Raw genomic sequence first — 21,396 nt, 5'->3', positions numbered from 1 at the left:
AGGTAACAGCAGTCTAAAGCTGGCATTACTTTGGACAAGGACACAGATGATCCAAGCTCTTCCAGTTTTTGTAGACCTTAGCGTGTGTAGTTCTGATAAAACCTTTATTGAAAGCTATAAAGAATGGTTTTCAACACAAATTTCAACAGGATATTTAGTTGCATAACGATAACAGAGGTATTTTACTTTCACAAGTGGACTAGTACGGCTATCGCCGCAGTATTCCGCTTGTTTTATGCATATAAATTGCTTTATTATAATTCTGCAGGGAGTTTTACAGATCATATGGACACTGCAATGTAAATAGAACAGGAAAGAAAAAACAGAAAAAAAGGAGAAAAGATGAAAGAAAGAGGAGATAAAAGGGGGATATCCAAATTTTAAAATATCTTTTTTAATCACTGACATAGTTTTTCATATCATCGTTTCCCACAAAAGCAAACAAACACACAAAAAAACTAAATATACCTAAATTATACATAATACTCATGGCCATAATGAGTGTATTATTATCACACTGTGCCTTTTCATTGATGGCGTGTTTTTAATCCTTATTCAGAATGAGCCTTCCAAGCAGAACGGAGCCATTTTTGAGAATAAATTGAAGAAAACAGAAAAACCATCAAGGTAAAACATAATAGATTTATTTTGCACACATTTTTTATAATCACTGGAAGGAAAAAAAAAATGAAATACATTTGCAAATTTATAGCCAGTGACACATATATGTTTCCCTCATATTATAAGATTATACTTTTGAGTTTGTTTATTATACTCTCTAATTATTCAAATACAATATGAAAGCTAACTAGCTGTACCACCTGCTGTAATCACATGATCCTCATTGTTTAGATCTGCTGTTATAAATACATTTTCAATACTGTGTGAGCAGGGACAGTGTTCTTGCCACTAAGGCAGAAGACGAGGAGCGAAGGGAGGCCGAGCGGAAGCTGCTGGAGCTGAAACAGCGGCGAAACAATGCTGAAAGTGAGGAGATCGAGAAGATGAGGCAGAAGCAGCAGGATGCAGAGGCTGAGCTGGAGGAGTTGAAGAGGAAGAGGGAGGAGAGGAGGAAAATCCTGGAGGAGGAGGAGAAGCAGAGGAAGAAGGAGCAAGAGGAAAAGAAAGCCAGGGAGCAGGTGAACTAGAGTTTCTTATGATGGAAATATTTGCATCTCTAGTCAGAAGGTCACATGCATTTATGGTCATGTTGAAACACTTTCAGTGATGATATCAGAGGAAGTTGAGTAACATTAAACTACCGTTTCTTCTAATAGTTCTCAAAGGAAAACACCGCCTCAGCATGACGCCACCATCACCACACTTAACAGTTGATACCGTTTTCAGCTGTAGAGCCTCATCTTCACTCCTTCAAATACCGTTCTTAAATATTGTTGCAACCTTTTCCTCCTCTGCCATTAAAGCTTTTCTTATAAGGTATTTATCATGTCCATGTGTGGAGCAGCAAATTACAATTAGACAGAGATGGGAAGTAACTAAGTACAAATACTTCGTTACTGTACTCAAGTAGATTTTTCTGATATTTTTACTTTACTCTACTACTTATTTTTATGGCGACTTTTTACTTCTACTCCTTACATTTTTAAACAAATATCTGTACTTTCTACTCCTTACATTTGAAAAAATTGGCTCGTTACTTTAGTTTTGAATCATTTCAATGGAGTTACCGTTATTATTTTTCACGTCACCAATACCAAATTCAATCTAATTGGATGGGAATCTACGTTGCATTTGACGCACCACTACAAGATGAATCGACAGATTCGGCGGTATTCATTGGCGGCGAATCATTGCAGCTTGGTGGCGGTGGCGTTAGCATAGTAGCATGGACGACGAGATGATTGAAAATGAACACAATGGAGATCTAGTCCTATTGGCAGACATCCATTTAAAATGTAGGCAACGGCATGAAAAAAGTGGTTTCTACTTTTACTTTTATACTTTAAGTAAATTTACAAGCCTGTACTTTGTTACTTTTACTTGAGTAAAGAAGTTTAATCAGTACTTCCACTTTTACCAGAGTATTTTTTAACACAAGTATCTGTACTTTTACTCAAATACAGAAAGTGAGTACTTTTGCCATCTCTGCAATTAGACTTCAAGGTTTTTATTACGTTCTTTGTCTATATTGAGGTCATACACACTTCCCTGTGGGCAGAGACAGAAAAGTTTCACCATCATTCACTTATGAGGCCTGGAGTTTTGATGGTCTTTTAAGTTTTCATTCGTATCCTGAACAATTTCTTTCATCTGACGGTCGCAGGTTAGGTCTGATGGCTGATACAAGAACATAACAGCATGTTTGAACTACAAAAGGATTCCAAAAAAAGCGAGATCTCTGAGATTTACCAAATCTGTCTTTGAGAAGCTGTCAAATACTCCATCAGAAGTACCAAAACCTTATTGATGGCTACAAAGAAGTGTGCAGTTTCAGCTTTTTGAAGGAAATTTAACCTTAGAGGTATTCAATAATTTGTATAAATCTGAGGTGGTATGTTAGATGTTAAACCTGCACCAACAATCTTGTTTTTCTAGTAGTTGAAGCGGTTTCCTTTGTTTTCAGGCTAAAACAAGCCTTTAAAGAAGACAACTAAGAATAGAGGAAAAGTTATAAGCTCCAAGCTCATATCGCAGTAATCCACATATTGTGGGGTACATTCTAGCCTATGATCTGAGCTGTTTAACAATGAAAATGTATTAAGTTCTTAGAAAGCATCCCATCACTCATTTGCTTTTAATGTGATGCAATTTTGAGAAAACTGAAAACCATGAACCAAACCTGAAAAAAGCATTATATGTGCACTTCATTTAACATTTAACAATTTTTGGACTTTTCCAACAGGAGGAGAGAAGGAGGATGAGGGAAGAGATAGAGAGAAGAAGAGCAGAGGCTGCAGAAAAGAAGAAACAAATGGGGGAAGAAACAGCAAAACCTGATTTCACTATCAGTCCCAAAGGCTCCTCTAAGGTGACATTGCAGGAAAAAATTACTTATCAAAGTAAACATGCATTTAAAAAAATACCGCCCATACAAGTAATTTGCAGTTCTGATGGTGTGTAGCACTCCACATATATAGTCTGCTATACAGAAAGGAAGAGACCAATTTTCTAAGGAGACATCTCAGTAAACTTGCCTCATTTCCAACTCCAACTAAAATCAAAGATTAGATTGAAATGAATAACTAACACCAAATTTCTGCCGGTAAAAATCATTATCATAACTGACAAAGAGCAAAATATAGTTGAAAAAAACCTATAATGTTTTTCTTGAAATTTAGGAAGATTGAAAACAATATTTGTGCGTAAAAGTGTGAAAACAATTCTTCATATTTTATTTTTATCTAGCTAAAGGAAGACTTAAAGGATAATTTTTTTTTTAATTAGCTTTTAAAGGATCGTTTTGTTTGGATATGGGAAAGGGGAAATGGGAAGATTTCTAAAAGAAAACCTGCCTTTTTTTTTAAAGAGAAACAATCTGCGCGTTTCGCAGCTTGCTGATATTCAGTCCAATTTCTCAGATAGTATCGAACAGCAGAAGATATTTCTGTCTTTGTACGCCAGTGCAATTATTCCGCTGTCTCTACTTATCAACTAGTCTTTAATTTGACTGTATGATCTGGTTGAACTGTAAAGTGCCTTGAGATGACATGTGTTGTGAATTTGGTGCTATATAAATAAACTGAATTGAATTGAAGTGAATAGTCCTGCTTTCTGCATGCATTGGTAACTTTGAACAATCCTCTATTGCAGATCGGGGAAAAGGCCGAATTTTTGAGCAAGTCAGCTCAGAAAAGGTGTGTCAGATAATGCATATTTTAACATATATAAATAACGAACCACTGTTTCATCACAAAAAAATAAAACTCTTACATTTTTTCATCCTTCCAACAGCCCAGCCAGAGTATCACATACTCCCTTTGTGCCTAAGATTGGGAGCAAATTGGAACAGTTTACCTCCGCCGTTCAGGTAAATATCAGAAATTCTTGTATTTAAACTACTGTTCAAAATAAAAACGAGTGGTTTATGTAGTCGGTCATAGCATTCAGAGCTTTCACTGCAAAACAGGATGTCTAAAAACAAGATAAAAGCACTATATCTAAGGGAAAAGATGTTCAAAGTGAAATTATTTGTCCATATAGCAAGTCATGCATGAGAAGATTTATTGAGTTAAGATTATAGCACAAAGTTGCACACTTAAAAGAGAAAAATAACACCTTAAACAAGATAAATTATCTAAATTAAAGGTATTCTTATATCTTGGCAACTCAACTTTACTTAATAACCCTTAAAACAACCCTAGCTGCCACAAGGTGCTCTACATACTAAACAAAGTTAAAAAATTTATAAAAACAACAAATGTATAAAACAAATAAAATAAATTCAATACATTTAAACAAGTAAAACCACATTTAAAAAAAAGCACAGAGACAGTTTAATGCTGTGTTGAAAGACAAAAAATAAAAACAGCTTTTAAGATGAGTTTTAAATATAGAAAATAAGGAGGATTGTCTAATGGGGAGGGGGAGCTCATTACACAATTTTGAGGCAGCAACTGAAAAAGCTCTGTCCTCTCTAAGCTTTTGTTTGGAGCTCCAGGAGCAGCAGAACCAAGAAAAAAGACCAGAGTGGAAATTTACTTAACGGCTAAGCAATGGCACTGTATAAAAGTTAGAGCTTCAGAGGATGGTAAAGCTCATAACGTATTTTCTTAGCCTACTGGGAATCTGTAGGCAAGATCTTAAAAATTATGCTCAAAGGCAATATCTATCCTCTGACTGAGATGAGTTAGTATTAAAGATTTAAAACACCTGTAATGCCTAAAAACACATGCAGGTGTTATAATGTAGTCGAAAAATGTGGTTTCATAAAACATTGACTCAAACATTGACTTTGGACTGGGGTCCGAATAACAATGCCTGCTAGGATTCTCAGATTTTCCACAAAAATTATTATTATTTTTTTTTAAAGTCAATCTGCATGACGCCATTTAGAAATTATTATCATCATAAACCTACAAAGAGATGACGATATTCTGCACAGCTGTCAGCTTTTAATGAAACACAGAATGACAGGAGGCGTGGCACTGATGTCAACGATACTGAAAAACAGCGTATTGTGGAAATCCTGATGTTGGCAGAACTAAATCTTTTCTTTTGAATTTTTAATGTTGCATTTTTCTCTTCTATTTCATGTTTACCTTTGTGGCAGATGGTAAGCTAATCATACAAACAATTGTGATAGGGAAATTCTATCTTTAGTGGCACAGTGGGTAGCACTGCTGCCTTGCAACAAGAAGGTTCCTGGTTTGATTCCTGGCCTGGGGTCTTTCTGCATGTGTGGGTTCTTTCTGGGTTCTCTGGCTTTCACATACGGTCCAAAATAATGACTGCAAAGCTAATTGGCTTCTCTAAATTCTCCTTTAGTGTGTGTGAATGGTTTTGTCCTGTTTACCTCTGTGTTGCCCTGCGATTGACTGGCGACCTGTCCAGGTTGGACCCTGCCTCTTTCCGATTGACAGCTGGAGACAGGCAACAGCACCCCTCACAACCGCGTGACAGGAAATGGACAGATGATATATGTGTGGTAAAATACTTTAATCAGGCCTCAGAGCTGCAAGGCTACAAGATGTCTAAGGGAGGAGACTAGTTTGTCCTACTAGGGAGTGTTTTGCATAAAGATAATCCTTCTCATAACATTATAGACTTTTTTCTCAGGTTTTATTATATTTATATAATATATTTATATTTATATTATATAACATTTAAGCGGTTTCTCCTGCTGTCTGTAATTGTTTTGATTAACTGTGCTCTGAAAACCTTCACAGCCTTTCTGCAGGATTGAAGTTAAGAATTGTTTTCTAACCAGAACAGTAAAGAACATCAATCTGGAAGGGCTGCTATGATTGTCTGATTCTTTTTTTTGCAAAGAAGGATAATAAAAGGCCGCGTGAGTGATTTACCATCTATCTTCTTTATTTAACTTGATTGCATGGCTGAATACTTTATTTTCCCACAACACAATATATTAATACATCGATGCCTCACCCTACAAAACTCGTTCATCGTTACACAAGTCAGCTGATGCAGAACTCTGCCTATCCTGGTTGGCCATTCAAGAGTCTAACATAGGCAGGCGGACTTCAACGTCCTTGCCACAAAAAATATTGATTAGCAAGGTTAACGTTTGTATAGACAGATCTACGTTCAATTCCTGTCTGCCAGTCACTGCATTGCTGCATATGGATATAAAATCATTGAACACTATGATTTTATTCCACAGGGAAACAAAGAGGTAAAATCCCCCAAGTCTCCTTTGGCTGATATTCCTACAGGAGGCACGCGCAACATCAAAAGCATGTGGGAGAAAGGCAGCGTGAGCAGCCCCCCTGAAAGCCCAGCTCCTGAAAACAAGGTGAGATGGGATCTCTGAGAGGATTAGATACATTGTCTGACATCAGAATATATATTAAAGATGAGAATCCCTCCTGCAGGAAGTGACTGGCATCAAAGGAAGTGTGACAGGACGGAAGGGAAAGCCTGCAGAAGCAGAGAAGACACCAGCTCCTGCTCCATCTCCAGCTCCGGCTGCAAAATCACCAGCAGCAGCTGCAAAGCCAGCAGTAAGACCCAATAAATCCTCGCCTTTATGCAACAAGTATAATAAGACACCATTGTTGTTTTGTAACAATAATCCTGTGATATTCTGTACATGTTAATCTCTTCCCTTTGCATGTCAACATATCAGTCTTTTGTAAGCTGCAGCTTTTGCATCAGAGCTCCATGACTGAACATTGCAGCCGACAGGAGTCTAGTGACCCCACATGGGCTGTTTAGCCAACAGCATCCATCACAGCTCCTTTTATGTTCCTCAATCCCTGTCAAAGTTTTAATTGGTCTTTTTGTGAAAGGTCCTTGTAAAAATGGGAAATACTGCAAATAATGTAACAGTAAAAATCTTCAAGGCAGCATTTATGTATTGATACTAAGCTTTTCATACCTTACTTGCCCAAGTAACAGTGCATCAGTTTTTGTTCTTTTTAAAGGTTAAAATGTCTTTCCTTTAAACTTAAAAGCTATCATTCTACATCACAGCACTGAAAAAAACAAAAACAAAGAAAAATTCATGAACACACAGGAAACTGAGAGACATATTTGCTTATTACCAAACTGTTTCAGTAAGTTTAGAAATTGGGTCACTTCTGAACAACCACTTGGAGGACATTGAGTTCTGTTCCAGAAGTAGGACACAAGCTGCTAATCCCCCCAGCTTCTCTGGAGACATCACACCATCTCCCCTTACAGCAGTGTTTCTGAATGACGTGCCACATTGTTCTAAAGCACAATTTATGAGCAAAGTAGCTTTGGAGGTCAAATGTGTTGACCAGGGTGGGATCTGTTGGCTGAGTGCGAAGGAACTTTTACAGCAATGCTTCCCCCTAATGGTAAAAACGCAAAACAGCTGTCTGGAGGACATTTACTACTGTACTTCTAGGTTTATGTGATATATTATGCTGTTTTTACCTTTTATGTATTTTTGATTTCTTTGTTATTCAAAAGTTAAGTACACAAAAAAAGTTTGTTTTTTTTCTCAAAATTTTCTTTATGTTTTTTCATCAAGCAGATGCTAAAGAAAGCAGAATTGGCTAATTAAACACATTAAAACAAATTAACATTAAAATATGATAATAGAAAATAGCACAGACAACAGAATAGGTAAGTAATATGTAAATAATTGGTAACAGAGTTAATTTATAAAAAATCTCCAGTCTCATGTTAGTAGCTACATTATTTTCTTTAGATGACAACATCAACCTTTTGATAAATTTCTAATAGGCCAAAATAACAACCACATGTTATACATACTTTGGCTGCTAGATTGAGCCCAGCATGATCCTTAGTGATCTACAGGGGAAGTTAAAAGTTTCTTAATCATATTGCATTTGAAGCCCATTTATCCTGGGGTCGGCTCTGAAGCAGGCAGCTTTTTTGTCGTCAAAGATATTAAATTAATGTGTTTCTTCCTTCTTACCTGAGCCCAGTTTTTAAATTAATATTATTGTCTTTCTTTAATGCCACAGGAAACCAAACCAGGTGAAGTTGGTAAGCGGGGCATGTGGGAAACCAAGAGAGCTTCTACACCTGCCAAGGTAAAACACAGACACACTTTATATCAATGTCTTTAAGGATAATTGTCAATGTAGAAATGTTTGTCTCTTTAATCCTCCCCAGAATATGCAAAAATGATAGAAGATAGAATATAATTGAATAGAATAGATTTGAACTTTGTTGATCTCACAATGGATTCCGTAAAAATTCAAAAAATATCCACTGGACTTGGTTTCCAAGATTTGAAGACGTTTCGCCACCTCTCCAGGAAGCTTTCTCAATTCGAATGTCTGGATCCGCAGTGAGTTTGAGTCTTTATATAGACAAAGCTCAGACTAAGACTCAAACTCACTGCGGATCCAGACATTCGAATTGAGAAAGCTTCCTGGAGAGGTGGCGAAACGTCTTCAAATCTTGGATATTGGATATTTTTTGAATTTTTACAGAATGACTATGACCTGGATGACTGAGAACCTTCATCAGCATCTCACAATGGAGAAATTCACTAGTGATAGAAGATGATAGAAGATGCAGATCTTTAGGGAATGAAACCAAACTATCTGTGATGCTTTATTTTTTACTTTCAAGACATCCAATGTGCATACAGCTCCTAACCTTTATCCTAAATCTACGGTAATTAAGTTTAGACTATTTGGAAAAGTATCAGGTAACAGTTTCAGGAGCTGTGGGGATCTAATCACACTTAATTATAAATGCTCTGTGATAATTAATGAAAAAAGTCTCACAGCTTACTACAAATTAACTAATAATGTAATAGGATGTAGTAACTGGAACTGAATCTGCCTTTATGAATGAACTGGAATGCGTTGCACTGGACCTCTTTGTCTAATGAAGTTCTTTTGAACAACTTTTTTTTTTAATTTTCAGTTTGTAAAAACTGGAATTAAATCAAAAATAATTGATGGAGATTTACGCCATTACTTCATACTGTCTTTTTTGTTGTTTCTAGGTGGCGGTTGGAGGAAAAAGCAAGTTTAATTAGAAAGTCTCAAACTGTGAGTAAGAGATGCGTATTCTACACTTTTATCCATGGGAATTTTTTTATGCATCTTCTTGTTTTGTTTGCTAAATCCTTTTATACAGTTTTAGAACGTGCAAAAGTGATAAAGCAGCTGCAGGATATAAGGTTATAAGGCTTTAATGGTTACTAATGAGCCATGTCTTACTGTACATGCAGCTTCCTGATTTCAGAGCAGTGTTGTTTAAAGGCATCAGAGAGTTGTTCTCATAGAAAAATCTGCTTTAGGTTTACTCAGAATATGACCTTAACCAACGGCAAATTTAAGCCTGTTTTTATAGCTCAGCAGAAAGTTTTTAAAACCGTATTACTTTTGCATGAAGCGGTTTTCTTTAGCAGAACGGTTTCATGACATCAGTCACAATACGTTATTCTATCACAGTTTAATTGTGTTTCCTCCCATGAGTCATTTCTGATTAACTCTTAGCCAACCAAGAGTTTAATCTGCCCTTTGCAGTGCTTTAAAAATATATTTATAGCTTTTTTTTTTTTTTTTTACATGATGTCATGTTACAGCCACAATTATAATTGAATTTTATTGGGATCTTATCTTTCATAAAAAGTGACATGTTTTTTATATGTTTGTTTCAAATCGGAAAATGTGAATATTTATTCTGCCCTATTTACACTGATACCCCAAATATAATTCAGTGCAATAAAAGCATATAGAGTTCACATGTTTCACATGTTTATGTGAAATATGTTCACAGGTTTCTTAGAAAACAGTAAATATGCAGGTTTATAAGTAGTCACAGAGCACCAGCAAATTCGTTATAATAAAATAGAGCACAACTGCAAACCTACCAATATGTCACTGGGAAGACTGGGAAAATAAGAAATTCATTAGAGAATAAGCCAAGAGGATCTTGGTAACTCTGGAGGAACTGTAGAGATCCAAAGCATTTCAGTTAAAGGATCGTCTGTTTTAGCAATTTTAATAAACTATGTATAAAGACAGATTTCGTGTAAATGAAGGTTTATATGAGACCATTATTAATCAATTTTTGGAAACTTTCTAAAAACAAATAAAATCCTGCTACATCTCACTGAGCACACATCATCATAATGGCAAAACATGGTAGTGGCTGTATTAGGCTGGGAAGTTTTTCTTTATTTCAGCAAGAATTTTAGTGAGCATGAGCTACTTTGCAAAAAAGATCTGGCATCAGTCTCTAGATCTTGAAAGCTAGTAATGACATAACTCCCAAAAAACTTTTACTGGAGTAATATCCGGTTTTCCAAACCTTTGCTTTAGGAGGTTAAATATAAATACAATCCACTCTTCCCCAATTTTTATTTGTAAAATATTTTTTAAAACAGTTTTGTGGATTAAAAAGTGTTGAGCTTAACTCTGTGTTAGTTTGATGATATTTTGACTTACAAAAGGAATCAGGCTAATTCAGTTAAATGAAGGACCGCGTCAAACAGGCCAGACAGAGCAAGTTAAACCATCTTTCATCCTTATCAGTCTTGGTGAAGTATAATTCCCTGTTATCTATCCAGGCTCTGCTGATCTATACTCTGTAGGGATTTCTTACAGTAACTACAACAGCCGGCCCACTGTGCTCTTTAGAGGAGTAGTTGCTCTCTGTAAATCAGATCTCTTGCAGGGGATTTTTGGGCACAGGTTCAGATCTGTGGCACCAAGGTCTATATTTAAAAACGTTCACCATGACCTTGTTTCCCAGTATAAAGAAGTTCCAGACTCCTGACGTGTTTTTAAAACACTGTTTGGGCAGTGCCACCTGGATTGCCCAGTGATGTGTAGAGAGCCAGTAAGCTGTCAGGCATACCAGAGTGCAGCTGCTTGATTTTCACATTAAAACTGAGTGCTGGGAAGGATTACGAACACTTTGAGCAGCAAGTTGTTCTCTTTCACCGGGCTTATTCACATACTGATGATTAAGAGTTCAGTTTTGCTTAAGAGCAACACAGGGCCAGATTACACTTGTAAAGTTACCACCAATTTGTGCAAATTCTGATTTCACAAATAATTGTTTCCAAACATCAAGATTTATATACTTTTAAAGAGGAGTAAAGAACACAATCTATCTATCTATCTATCTATCTATCTATCTATCTATCTATCTATATATATATATATATATATATATATATATATATATATATATATATATATATATATATATATATATACATAAATTCAATTTTTCTCAGGAATTATTGAACAACAAATTGCATAATGTGAAAACTTGATATATATGACATTTGTGTAAATAAATTAAAACACAAAAACATTTAAACATAATAATAATTCTGTTACTCATTTATGTTACATATAAAATAAAACTAATTCATGTTATTATTTACACGCTTTGCCACTTAGAATTATCTCTTTTGCTTCCCCTATTTCCATTGATCAGCCTTGAAATGTTATCGTTTCCATATCTGGTAAATCTGGTAAACTGACTATCATTTGCAATGGAACAAAATATCCTATATGGCTTCACTATTGATAGAGAAAATCAGAGCAGAAATCGAGCAATAAAATTCTCTGTGAAGAATTGTCTCGGTATAGGTTGTGACCCCAAGGTCCCTCAGATAGAGGAGGAACCGTCCGACATGTGTTACCTGCGTGTTCCAGTATGTTTTCCTTTAAAACAAGGAGCACAACCACTTTATACCACATTTGATCTTAAGATGTATCACATAACAAATGTCAGGGAGCCTTCACTGGTGGATGACCCTCGTTACATTTGATCCCTCAGAGCTCAGCATGCACAAACATTGCAGTCTGCGCTGTGTTTGCACATTTTCTCACTCTTCTGATGTCTTTCTGGAAGCCAGCAGAACTAGCTACATCTACAAATCAGCCAGTAGCTGTGAGGATAGAGGGAATACATTTATGACATTATGTGAGGTGTTAGTAAAAAGCTAATTTTCCTGTTAACATAGACATGGGTGTATTCGAACTTTCTCTTAACATCTTTCAGTGGCCAAAGCCTCAGCTAAAATATGATAAAACAGGTCTGATAACAAAGAAATACCTCAAAACAGGTGTGCAAGGCTTGTACAGATGTACACAATAACATGTTTGCTTGTATTTGCTGCTGAGGGTGCTTCCACAAAGTATTGAGAAAAAGGCTGCAAATATTTATTTATATGTGACTTATATGTGGAGTGAATACTTTCTGGATGTCCTGTAAACGGAGAACCGTTTGTCAGATGTCAGCTTCAGCCATAAATAGCGATCCTTGTTTGTCCCTCCCAGTGTTTTCATGAGAAATGGACAGCTGAGGTACGAAGTGAAGGGCAAATGATCGAGGTTCAGCCACAAAGACGCTTTTACTGATTTTATAAGGTGCCTAAAAAGCACAGATTATACATTTTACTAAAGGAAAAGAGATGTAAAGGTTTTGATTAATAACCTTGACACTAATGCTGCTTTACACCTACTAAACCTTTAGAATCTATACATAGCAACTTTGACAGATGCACTGACTAATAGAGCTGATGTCTTCCTCTTTGCAGGCTTAAAAAAACAACAACCAATGACTTCATGGTAAAGTTGCTTCCTGACGGAAAAGGTTTCTGCTCTCCTTCGTGCCCCTTTACCCTTCACAGCACTTCAAGCTCCCAGCACAATGAAAACAGAGGATCTCAGCTGCTCATCTTCAGCAACAGCTACCCATCTGCTCTCTGTTGAATGATACACCCTGTACTGCTATATGTTGGATCACCTTCAACGCTAACCGAAAAGCTAAAAAGATTACACCTGATTTTATTTAAATCTGGATCGCTATGGCTGTTGGATAAGACATATAAACATTTATTAAATCGATTATAATCCGCTGTAAAAGTGTTACGATTAAAATATACTATTACGATAACTAAAATGCATCTGAACAATGATTAGTCGACAAAAAGAATAAGTGATTTAAGCAACCTCTAATTGCCTACAGACCAACAGAGGGTTCCAATAGTGCTATAACGATGACACAGGTTGGGTTAACTAAATTATTATCTATAAACCCATCTTGATAGTAATTCTTTAGTTGTATATTGGAAATAACAGAGGTAACTATGCTATGCAAAATTTGGTTTGGCTCAAGTTTTTAAATCAAGTCAGTGAGACAGTGAAGAAAATATTTGTTGGCTGCATATTTTTAAATGATTCAGTTTCTTTTATGTCACATTTCTATGCGTTATATTAGTCAGTCAGTCAAAAGTAAGGAGTTAAAACTTTGAAATTATTTGTTTTTTAGGTAATTTTTTAGGTTTATTTTTTGCGGGATCTCGCAAAAGTTTATTTTTTGCGGGATCTCGCAAAAGTATTGTGGGATCTCGCAAAAGTTTATTTTTTGCAGGATCTCGCAAAAGTATTGCGGGATCTCGCAAAAGTTTTACGGGATCTCGTAAAAGTTCTTTTTTCCCCCTCCATGTCCCTTTAGGGCCTCCGTAAGTTCATGTTAATTTGCTTCAGATGGTAACAACATTGCTTCTAATGCTTTGGTAATTTTTTAACTCTGTGACGTTGAGTGAAACCACCAAAGATTCATATTTCAAACCAAAAATATTAAAGGAGAATATAAACCTATTATTAACAGGTTTAGTGATACTTTTATAGCAGCAGTGTCTGGGACACATGTCCTGTTAAATGTGGAATAGAAAAGATTATTTTAAACAGAATAAAGCACCTGCTAGATTTAGTTATTTCTATTATTGCACACAGTATTAGATGTTTGTGTTATTCCACCCTTTATAGAGGAACAATGTGATGAAAAGCTTTTTTTACCTTGTCGTCTAGTCAGACTATATGTCAGTGTATCAGCCCCCTGTATACTGCTTTATAGTATTTACTGTTTTTTGCAGGCAGGAATATTTTCAGCCATAGAATAAAACACATTGTGCCTTAATAGCAGACACAGACCAATGTTTGATCAGTCTTAACTCTTTTAACTTGACTATGACACTTATTCTGGAGACGCCGCCTGTCATCTGAATAATGAGAAAACATCCTGTACATAATTTAACTTTGCTATGGTGCATTTTTGATCAGTTAGAGGTCATCAGTGCTTTGAAGTTTCTGTTCTTACTACTTAGTTTGTTAACCAATGAGTTTGTTGACCTTTAACAAACAATTTCCACTTTAGAAGAGATCAGTTTTTATTTTAAAGGAAGAACAACTTCAAACTCAATGAACTGACTTTTTGGACTGGTTGTACAAAGCGCTCCACTTTTTGTGCAGATAGCAACACAACATCCAACCTACACTGGAAAAACAAAATCTAGATAAATAATTTTTTCTTAAAATAAGTGCATTTGTTCTTGGATTGAGGAGGTAAAAGGGACATTTTGCCAATGGAACAAGAGAATTTAATCTTAAAATAAGTAAATACAATTGCATTGTCTAATTTCAACTGCTTATTATCTTATTTTAAGAGTAAAAATACTAATTCCAGTGGCAAGCAATCGCATTAACCTACTCAAATTAAGGATAATTTAGAGATTTTTACTTATTTGTAGATCGTTTTTTTCCAGTGAAAGTTTTCTGCTATCCTCACATCCTACCTTATGCTCTACCTTGACTCAGTCTGTAATAAGATGCATATCTATGGATCTACGATAGTATGATCTTTTTCACTTAATAACCTCTTGTCATTTTCTCAAGCCTGTAATTAAGTTCAAATTCACACTGAATGTCAGCAGTGCTCATTACAGTAGTTGCATCTGGACTACTTCACGTTTTTGTTGATTGCCTTGTTTGATTTATATTGGGTTGAGCAATAAATAAATAAAAGAGAGAGAAAAAAAAAGCTTTGGCTGTGTGGAATCACTTTTTAGCACCAAGAAGAAACCTTGTGGAGTTACAGCTTGTTGAAACATAAGGAGGTGCTGAAAGTTTCAGTGGCTGCATTATATTTTAACAGAGCAGGAATATACCTGCAGAATGTGTGTTAGAGTGCGAGTGAAACAGTCGTCTGATGTCCAGCTTCCTAACAATAGACTGGTTAGCCATAGGGTGCTGAAGTCACATGACTAGGAAGGGTTGGTCCGGGTCTCCTTGATGCTCGGCCTACTGGTGAAGCTCAAGGAGCTGAAGTCTGAAGTTGCTCATCTCTGACCTCTCTCTGTCTGGGTCACAGGTAAGAATGATCAGCAGGTTAATAGAACAATAGAAAAGTTTGTTGTTTTTTTGTTCTTTCTTAGTAATCGTGAATTCAATTATTCAAAGCATTTTAATTCTATAGTTTGAGACCCTAATAAGGGATTTTAAAGCGATTTATTCTCCCTGCTGAATCCTCTTAGAGTCACATTGATTTTCTTTTATTAATTTTTGTTGGCATTTAAAAAAATATATATTTAATAGAAAATTTGTTTCAGGTAAAAATTAATGTGTATTAACACTGCATCTAACCCGTAGCTTACCATTGTTTTCATTGTTTTAACACTAAATCATCTTTGTAATTTATCGTTTTTTTTTAGAGACATGTATGCTTTTCAGCTGTCATGGTTTTTATAATCCTTTTTCTTTTAACACCCCTTTGATATTTAGTCCAAAGCAAACATTCAGTTCTCTGTGAGCTGTTGCCAGCTCTGTTGTGTTGGTTAATGATCAGAAATATTTGCTGGTGTAAATATAGTCTGATGGGAGTCCATTTTGCAGAGCTCAACCTGAACCAAATGTCGGACACAGAGGAAGTAGCGGCCGAGGAGGCTCAGTATGTTATCAGTTCTCTCAACATTAAAATATCCATTTAATAATTGCAAAATATATCTAATACCTTTTATGTTTTTCTATTTTTGTATGTGTTGTGTCTTTCTCTCATTCTGAAGAGAGGGAGAAGGTAAGAATGCTGGGAGTTTATCTGCATTACCTACTTTTAATTTTATTTGTGTATGGAGCCACAAAGATTTTTTATGTAACATGTAGAATCAATAATCGTCTTTTAGTTCATGCCAGATGCAGATTCTTTTTTCTTTATTCATTAATTGAGATTTTAGGAATGATCACAGAAGATCAACCTTTATTATAACTTCAGCTGCTGCAGCTGTTGGAAAGGAAGCCATACTGGGGCTTAAATAATTTTGTACATTTTACTCGTGATGCTTTCATCTAAATTCAGGGATTGGTATGAATAGCCGAGATTACTCGAAAGCTGAAAGGTTTCCCATTTTTTTGCTGAATTTTCTAGAACAGTTTGTTAGGTCCACTGGCAGCTCTGATTTTCTTTTTTTCAAAGTATTCATACTGCTTTAGTTTTTTCACAAATTTTCTCATCATAAACAAAAATGCAATGTAATCTATCTATATTTTACCTAAAGACCGATGCATAGGAATAATTGTAAAGTGTAATAAAAATCTAGTTTTAACACTAACTATTTCTTAACAAATCTATTTCTTCAGTCAATAATTTTGCTAAGCTGCATTTTTCTGGTAGCAAATTTACATAATCTTACTAGATAGAAACAATTTTTAGCTTAAATGTAAAAACAAAAGAATTGAAAAATATTTGATATTTTTGAAATATTAATACTATTTCCTAAGTGATATTACTGTAAAAAATCATGAATAATGAACATGAAAATATATTATAAAAATATATATAGCAATTGTGTTGTGGGTATTCGGTAGCATCTTTGATCAACATTAAAGCATGAGGGTGAAAAGATGCAGGATATCCAAAAGCAATGTTTGCCTGCAGATCTAGATTGATCCTCACAATGAAACAGTTGAATAAGAAAATAGCCATCTCACCTAGAGCTGCAGCACCTGCTATTGAGCTGCACATTCGATTCAGGCATGTTGAATCAGGGTAAACATGCAGGATACAGACACATGGGGACTGACTTAAGAGGCCAATCCAATCCACTTTATTCATATAGCACGATTTAAATAAACACAAGGTTTCCAAAGTGCTGCACAAAAAAGATAAAATAACTAAAATAAATAAAAGTAAATAAAATAAAATAAAAGCACTGCCCGCACAGGATGAAAATATGCATGTGTATACATAAAATCAACACTCTACATGGTGTCAAAGGCCAAAGAAAAGAGGTGGGTTTTAAGAAGAGTTTTCAAATGAGAAGGAGAGGTGGCCTGTCTAATGTGCAGCGGCAATCCATTCCAAAGTTTTGGAGCTGCAACAGAAAACGCTCGATCACCTCTGAGCTTAAGCCTTACTTTAGGCACTGTCAGGAGCAGCTGATCAGCTGACCTGAGAGATCGGCCAGATATAAATGGTATTAGTTGAGCTGTGGTACTGTAGTTTGATGGACAAAACCTAAGTGGCTTACTCTGTTTTCAGAGTGTTGATGGTTGGAAAACAGCTTTAAAAAAGAAAAGGAAAAAAACACAAGTTCTACTATTAGTACAATGATGTCTCCTAGAATTATGTTTAAAGTTCTGTCCACCTCGCCTCCAACTCTGACTTGCTTTTCAGTCTCTGCTGTAGGAAAGCGTCCCCCACAGCATAACACTGCAATATATGTCAGTGGATATGTAGTCTCTAGGGTGATGTTTTGTGTTTCTCCCTGACACAAAGCAACAGGCTGATTCTGAGATGTGAATCTCTGCAGTTTCTCAGGATTTAACACAGAATGCATCATTCTGTTGGCAAATCAAACAACCATAAAAATGCATCTGTGATTTTAATCTATCTGAATACACAATGATTGTTAAATATATCTATATTGTGGTTTAAAAAGCATATTTGTGTTAATGACAAAAATGTTTCCTCCCTCAGATGAATCCAAACCCAAACCCAAGTAAGTGTTCAGCTTTTCTTAATTCCAATGTCTGACTTCCCATTTCCATCCGAATACGTTCATTAAAAACACTCTCTTGCCTTCTGCAGGTTTATGACAAACATAGCGGCCCCCAAGATGCCCGATGGGGAAAAAGTGGACTTTGACGTTAGTTAATCTCTTTCATATTATACTCTGTTTAATCTTATTAGATCTTCTAATGGCCTTTGTTCCATTTCTGCTGTCAGGACATCTACAGAAAGCGACAGGAGAAAGATCTGGCTGAGCTGCAGGCCTTGATTGAGGCTCACTTTGTCCAGAGGAAGAAAGAGGAAGAGGAGCTCATCGCCCTTGTTAACAGAATCGTGAGCGTTTCTGATTTAGAGGAGTTCAGTTTATCTGACGAGACTCTAGAATAAGCTGTAAATGTAAATGCTTTGTGTGTTTGTGGTGGATTTTTAAGGAGAAACGTCGTACTGAGAGAGCCGAGCAGCAGAGAATCAGGGCAGAGAGGGAGAAGGAGAGGCAGGCCAGGCTTGCTGTAAGGTTTACTGTATATGCATATGTTCTCACCTTATCTTTTGCTCTAATAGTACCTATCAGTATGAAGATTTTTTATTTCCTTCCTGCAGGAGGAGAAGGAGCGCAAGGAGCAAGAGGAACAACGTAAAAAGCAGGATGATGATGCCAAGAAGAAGAAGGCCCTCTCAAACATGAGTCAGCAGTACGGCTCTGGACAAAAGGTCTACATTTGGGCTTTAATTGGTTTATTCTCCAACATCTAGTCCTAAATGAAGATAGAGACCTACAAAAACCACTGCAGTCTTAATAGAAATGTATAGATTCTAACTTGAAGAATATTTCCTGTCACATTATATGTCCCAAAAAAATTGATGGCATGAAAAGTAAAAAGTATAAAAAAAAAAGTATAAAACTTAATCAGTAAATAAGTCGTTTCTTATTTGAAAAACAAAAAACATTGAAACTCTTGGAAGGAAAATATTTAGTAGTTTCAAAATTTTTAAAAGTATGGATTTTTTTTATTTATATATCTGATACGTCAAGACAGTGCAGTGTTGGCATATGGTGAATATCTTGATTAGCCTAACCAGAGTCAGTGGGCGGGGCTTATACTGCTATAGACAAAGCTGATTGGTCTGCACTTGAGTACCTGTACAGGTTCCTAAATTAATTTCTACAAACCAAAATCAACGTGTAATTTATTAGATCGACTGCTGCAAAAACACTAAATAATCAAATACTGAAGTTATTAGTAATGATTTTAGCACATAATAAATTTAGGTTTAAACTCTGCATTTCAACGTTTTATTATCTTTTAGTTAAAAGCTATCTTCAGATTTATTTCAAATATATATTCTATCCATACATACATTTATCCATCCATCATTTCACTTCCACGTCACAGTGGGGTTGGTACCTATCTTCAGCATTGGTGGAAAAAGGGTATCACATTTGTTTTTATTTGTTAAGTATATCATAATTTATGTAAAAAAATTAATAGCAAAGTTTCTTTTATTTTTATTAAACCCAGCCGTTATTATTCTGTCTAAATTTGCAATATATGTGTATTAATCCCCAGTACATTGTAAGTAATTAACAAAAGGAAACCCACTTGTTTGCTTTTTATCTGATAAACAGAGTGACACCAGGAAAGGAGGGAAGAAGCAAACTGAGAGGGAGAAGAAGAAGAAGATCCTGGCTGAACGCAGGAAGCCTCTCACTGTTGATCATATGAATGAGGACAAACTTAAGTATGGCTCAAACTCCCATAACATCGGTCTAGTTCTAATACCAATGGAGATCCTGATGTTAAACGTCATTTTGATGAGAAACTAAGACTTGTCTGTGTTTAGGGAGAAGGCCAAGGAGCTGTGGGATTCGCTCAGAGGCTTGGAGTCTGAGAAGTTTGATCTCAGTGAGAAACTTAGAAGACAGAAATATGATGTAAGTCTGGATAATCAAAGGTATCTTCTTCACATTTTAGGAACAATTCAAGGTATTGCTTATGTGTCAAAGTCAGGTAATATTGAGGCCTAACCCTTTACCTTAAGGATTTTCTGCACCCTGTGGATATTTAACATTTCCTTCTTTGCAGATTAATCAGCTTCTCTGCCGAGTTCAAGACCACCAGAGGTGAGTTCAACTAAATAAATAAATAGACAGGCTTTCAGTTTTAGTGCATTGACTCAGTAGGAAGAATCTCATTAACAACTAAATGTTTGCTTTTAATCAAAAACTGGTGCCAAACTACTTGGTACTCCTGCTGTTGATACTTTGTAGAACTTCATAGACAATCTCGGCACCTTTTGCTCCACCTCTTTGGTGTTACCCATCATATTTTCTGTGATCTAGTTCCCATAAGACAGAGGCAGTCTTGAAAGAAGGCTAATTCTGTGTTAATTCAGTATCATTTATCCACATTTTAGATCATTAAGGAACTGACAGTCACAAATATTTTAGTATTCCTAAGAGTTTAAGATTCCAGCCAGTTTTAACAAGGTTTACCACTTGATGTGAAGTTGGGAAAAAAAGACCCACAGCATGACTGATCTGCCAATAAATATAGCAGTGAAGATGAGGTTTCTATCTATATATATTTTAATCCAGTCCATCTGAAAGGTTTTTCAGAAAAAAAGCTGAACCTTATCTGATCGAAGCATTTGGTTCCAGTCCTTGTAGCGTTTAGGTTTGTTATGTTTTGTCAGGAAAGATTTTGACCGTAACTGGAAGAAAATAGATTACAATTCTATCTGGACTTTTATAAATTACTGCTATAAAAGCTTGAATTTGTGTTTGCAATTATCCAAATGCAGTAAATACTAAAAATATATATTCTGAACCTTTTTAAACATTTCCAAATTGCCAGACTGGATGAAAGCCCACAGAGGATCATTTTCTCCATTTGGAAAAGATATCAAAGTTTAGGATTTGAGTTTAAACACCGGCAGCTCTATACGATGCAGAGAAATCATCTATTGCATTTAAGAAGTTTGACCCAACATACAATATGACATTAAAATCAAAAGAAAGAGGGCATGTTAAAGAATTAACATCATAAATGCAAAACAATATAACCTTATAAATATTTTCATCTCAGCCATGACAGAAAATCCAGTCTGGCTTAACAATGATTAAAATTTGTGCTTTTACTATAACATGATACAAACTAAATACTCCCAGCATATTGATGTTCTGAGTGCTTAAAGATTTTCCCTGCATGTTTCAGTGCCAAAGGCCGCGGTAAGGGCAAGATGGGCGGACGGCTGAGGTAAAGCTGCAGCGAGAGCGAATCCAGGAATCCCAGTAGATGAACTGATCAAATACTTGGGGTTCTGTTTATTTTCCTGTTGTCTTGGGAGTAAATGTCAACCATCATGAAATCAAAAGAATAAATAAGTCACTTCATCCACTCTGATGTCTCTCTATAAACCATTAATATCTCATTTGTCCAACATTGTCAGAATAATAATACTTAAAAAAGTGATCATCAAATGTTTTTG

At 35.7% G+C, this 21,396-nt stretch overlaps 2 protein-coding genes across 2 annotated transcripts in view; both read left to right on the top strand.

The window, feature by feature from the left end:
- Positions 1–13,393, top strand: part of LOC119799148 (caldesmon-like) — a 33,099-nt gene extending 19,706 nt beyond the window's left edge. The window contains exons 8-17 of the mRNA XM_038308936.1: positions 560–627; positions 893–1,139; positions 2,864–2,989; positions 3,772–3,815; positions 3,913–3,988; positions 6,302–6,433; positions 6,513–6,641; positions 8,100–8,168; positions 9,098–9,143; positions 12,659–13,393. Coding sequence (XP_038164864.1) covers positions 560–627; positions 893–1,139; positions 2,864–2,989; positions 3,772–3,815; positions 3,913–3,988; positions 6,302–6,433; positions 6,513–6,641; positions 8,100–8,168; positions 9,098–9,130 — 924 coding nt within the window. The 3' untranslated portion in view covers positions 9,131–9,143; positions 12,659–13,393. The remainder of the gene's footprint in view (positions 1–559; positions 628–892; positions 1,140–2,863; positions 2,990–3,771; positions 3,816–3,912; positions 3,989–6,301; positions 6,434–6,512; positions 6,642–8,099; positions 8,169–9,097; positions 9,144–12,658) is intronic.
- A 1,724-nt stretch (positions 13,394–15,117) lies between these two features.
- tnnt2d (troponin T2d, cardiac) lies at positions 15,118–21,373 on the top strand. Its single transcript, XM_038308849.1, has 12 exons — positions 15,118–15,273; positions 15,795–15,849; positions 15,965–15,975; positions 17,875–17,896; positions 17,986–18,043; positions 18,124–18,240; positions 18,339–18,416; positions 18,508–18,618; positions 19,535–19,647; positions 19,750–19,840; positions 19,992–20,029; positions 21,123–21,373. The coding sequence occupies exons 2-12, from the start codon at positions 15,812–15,814 to the stop codon at positions 21,166–21,168; spliced, it is 723 nt and encodes a 240-aa protein (XP_038164777.1). The 5' UTR covers positions 15,118–15,273; positions 15,795–15,811; the 3' UTR covers positions 21,169–21,373.
- Positions 21,374–21,396: the final 23 nt, after the last annotated feature.

This window comes from Cyprinodon tularosa, unplaced genomic scaffold, assembly GCF_016077235.1.
Source record: "Cyprinodon tularosa strain WSP-4 unplaced genomic scaffold, ASM1607723v1 ctg65, whole genome shotgun sequence".
Lineage (NCBI taxonomy): Eukaryota > Metazoa > Chordata > Actinopteri > Cyprinodontiformes > Cyprinodontidae > Cyprinodon > Cyprinodon tularosa.
Note: the sequence above shows the minus strand (reverse complement) of the source record. Positions and strands in the feature narration are given on the sequence as shown.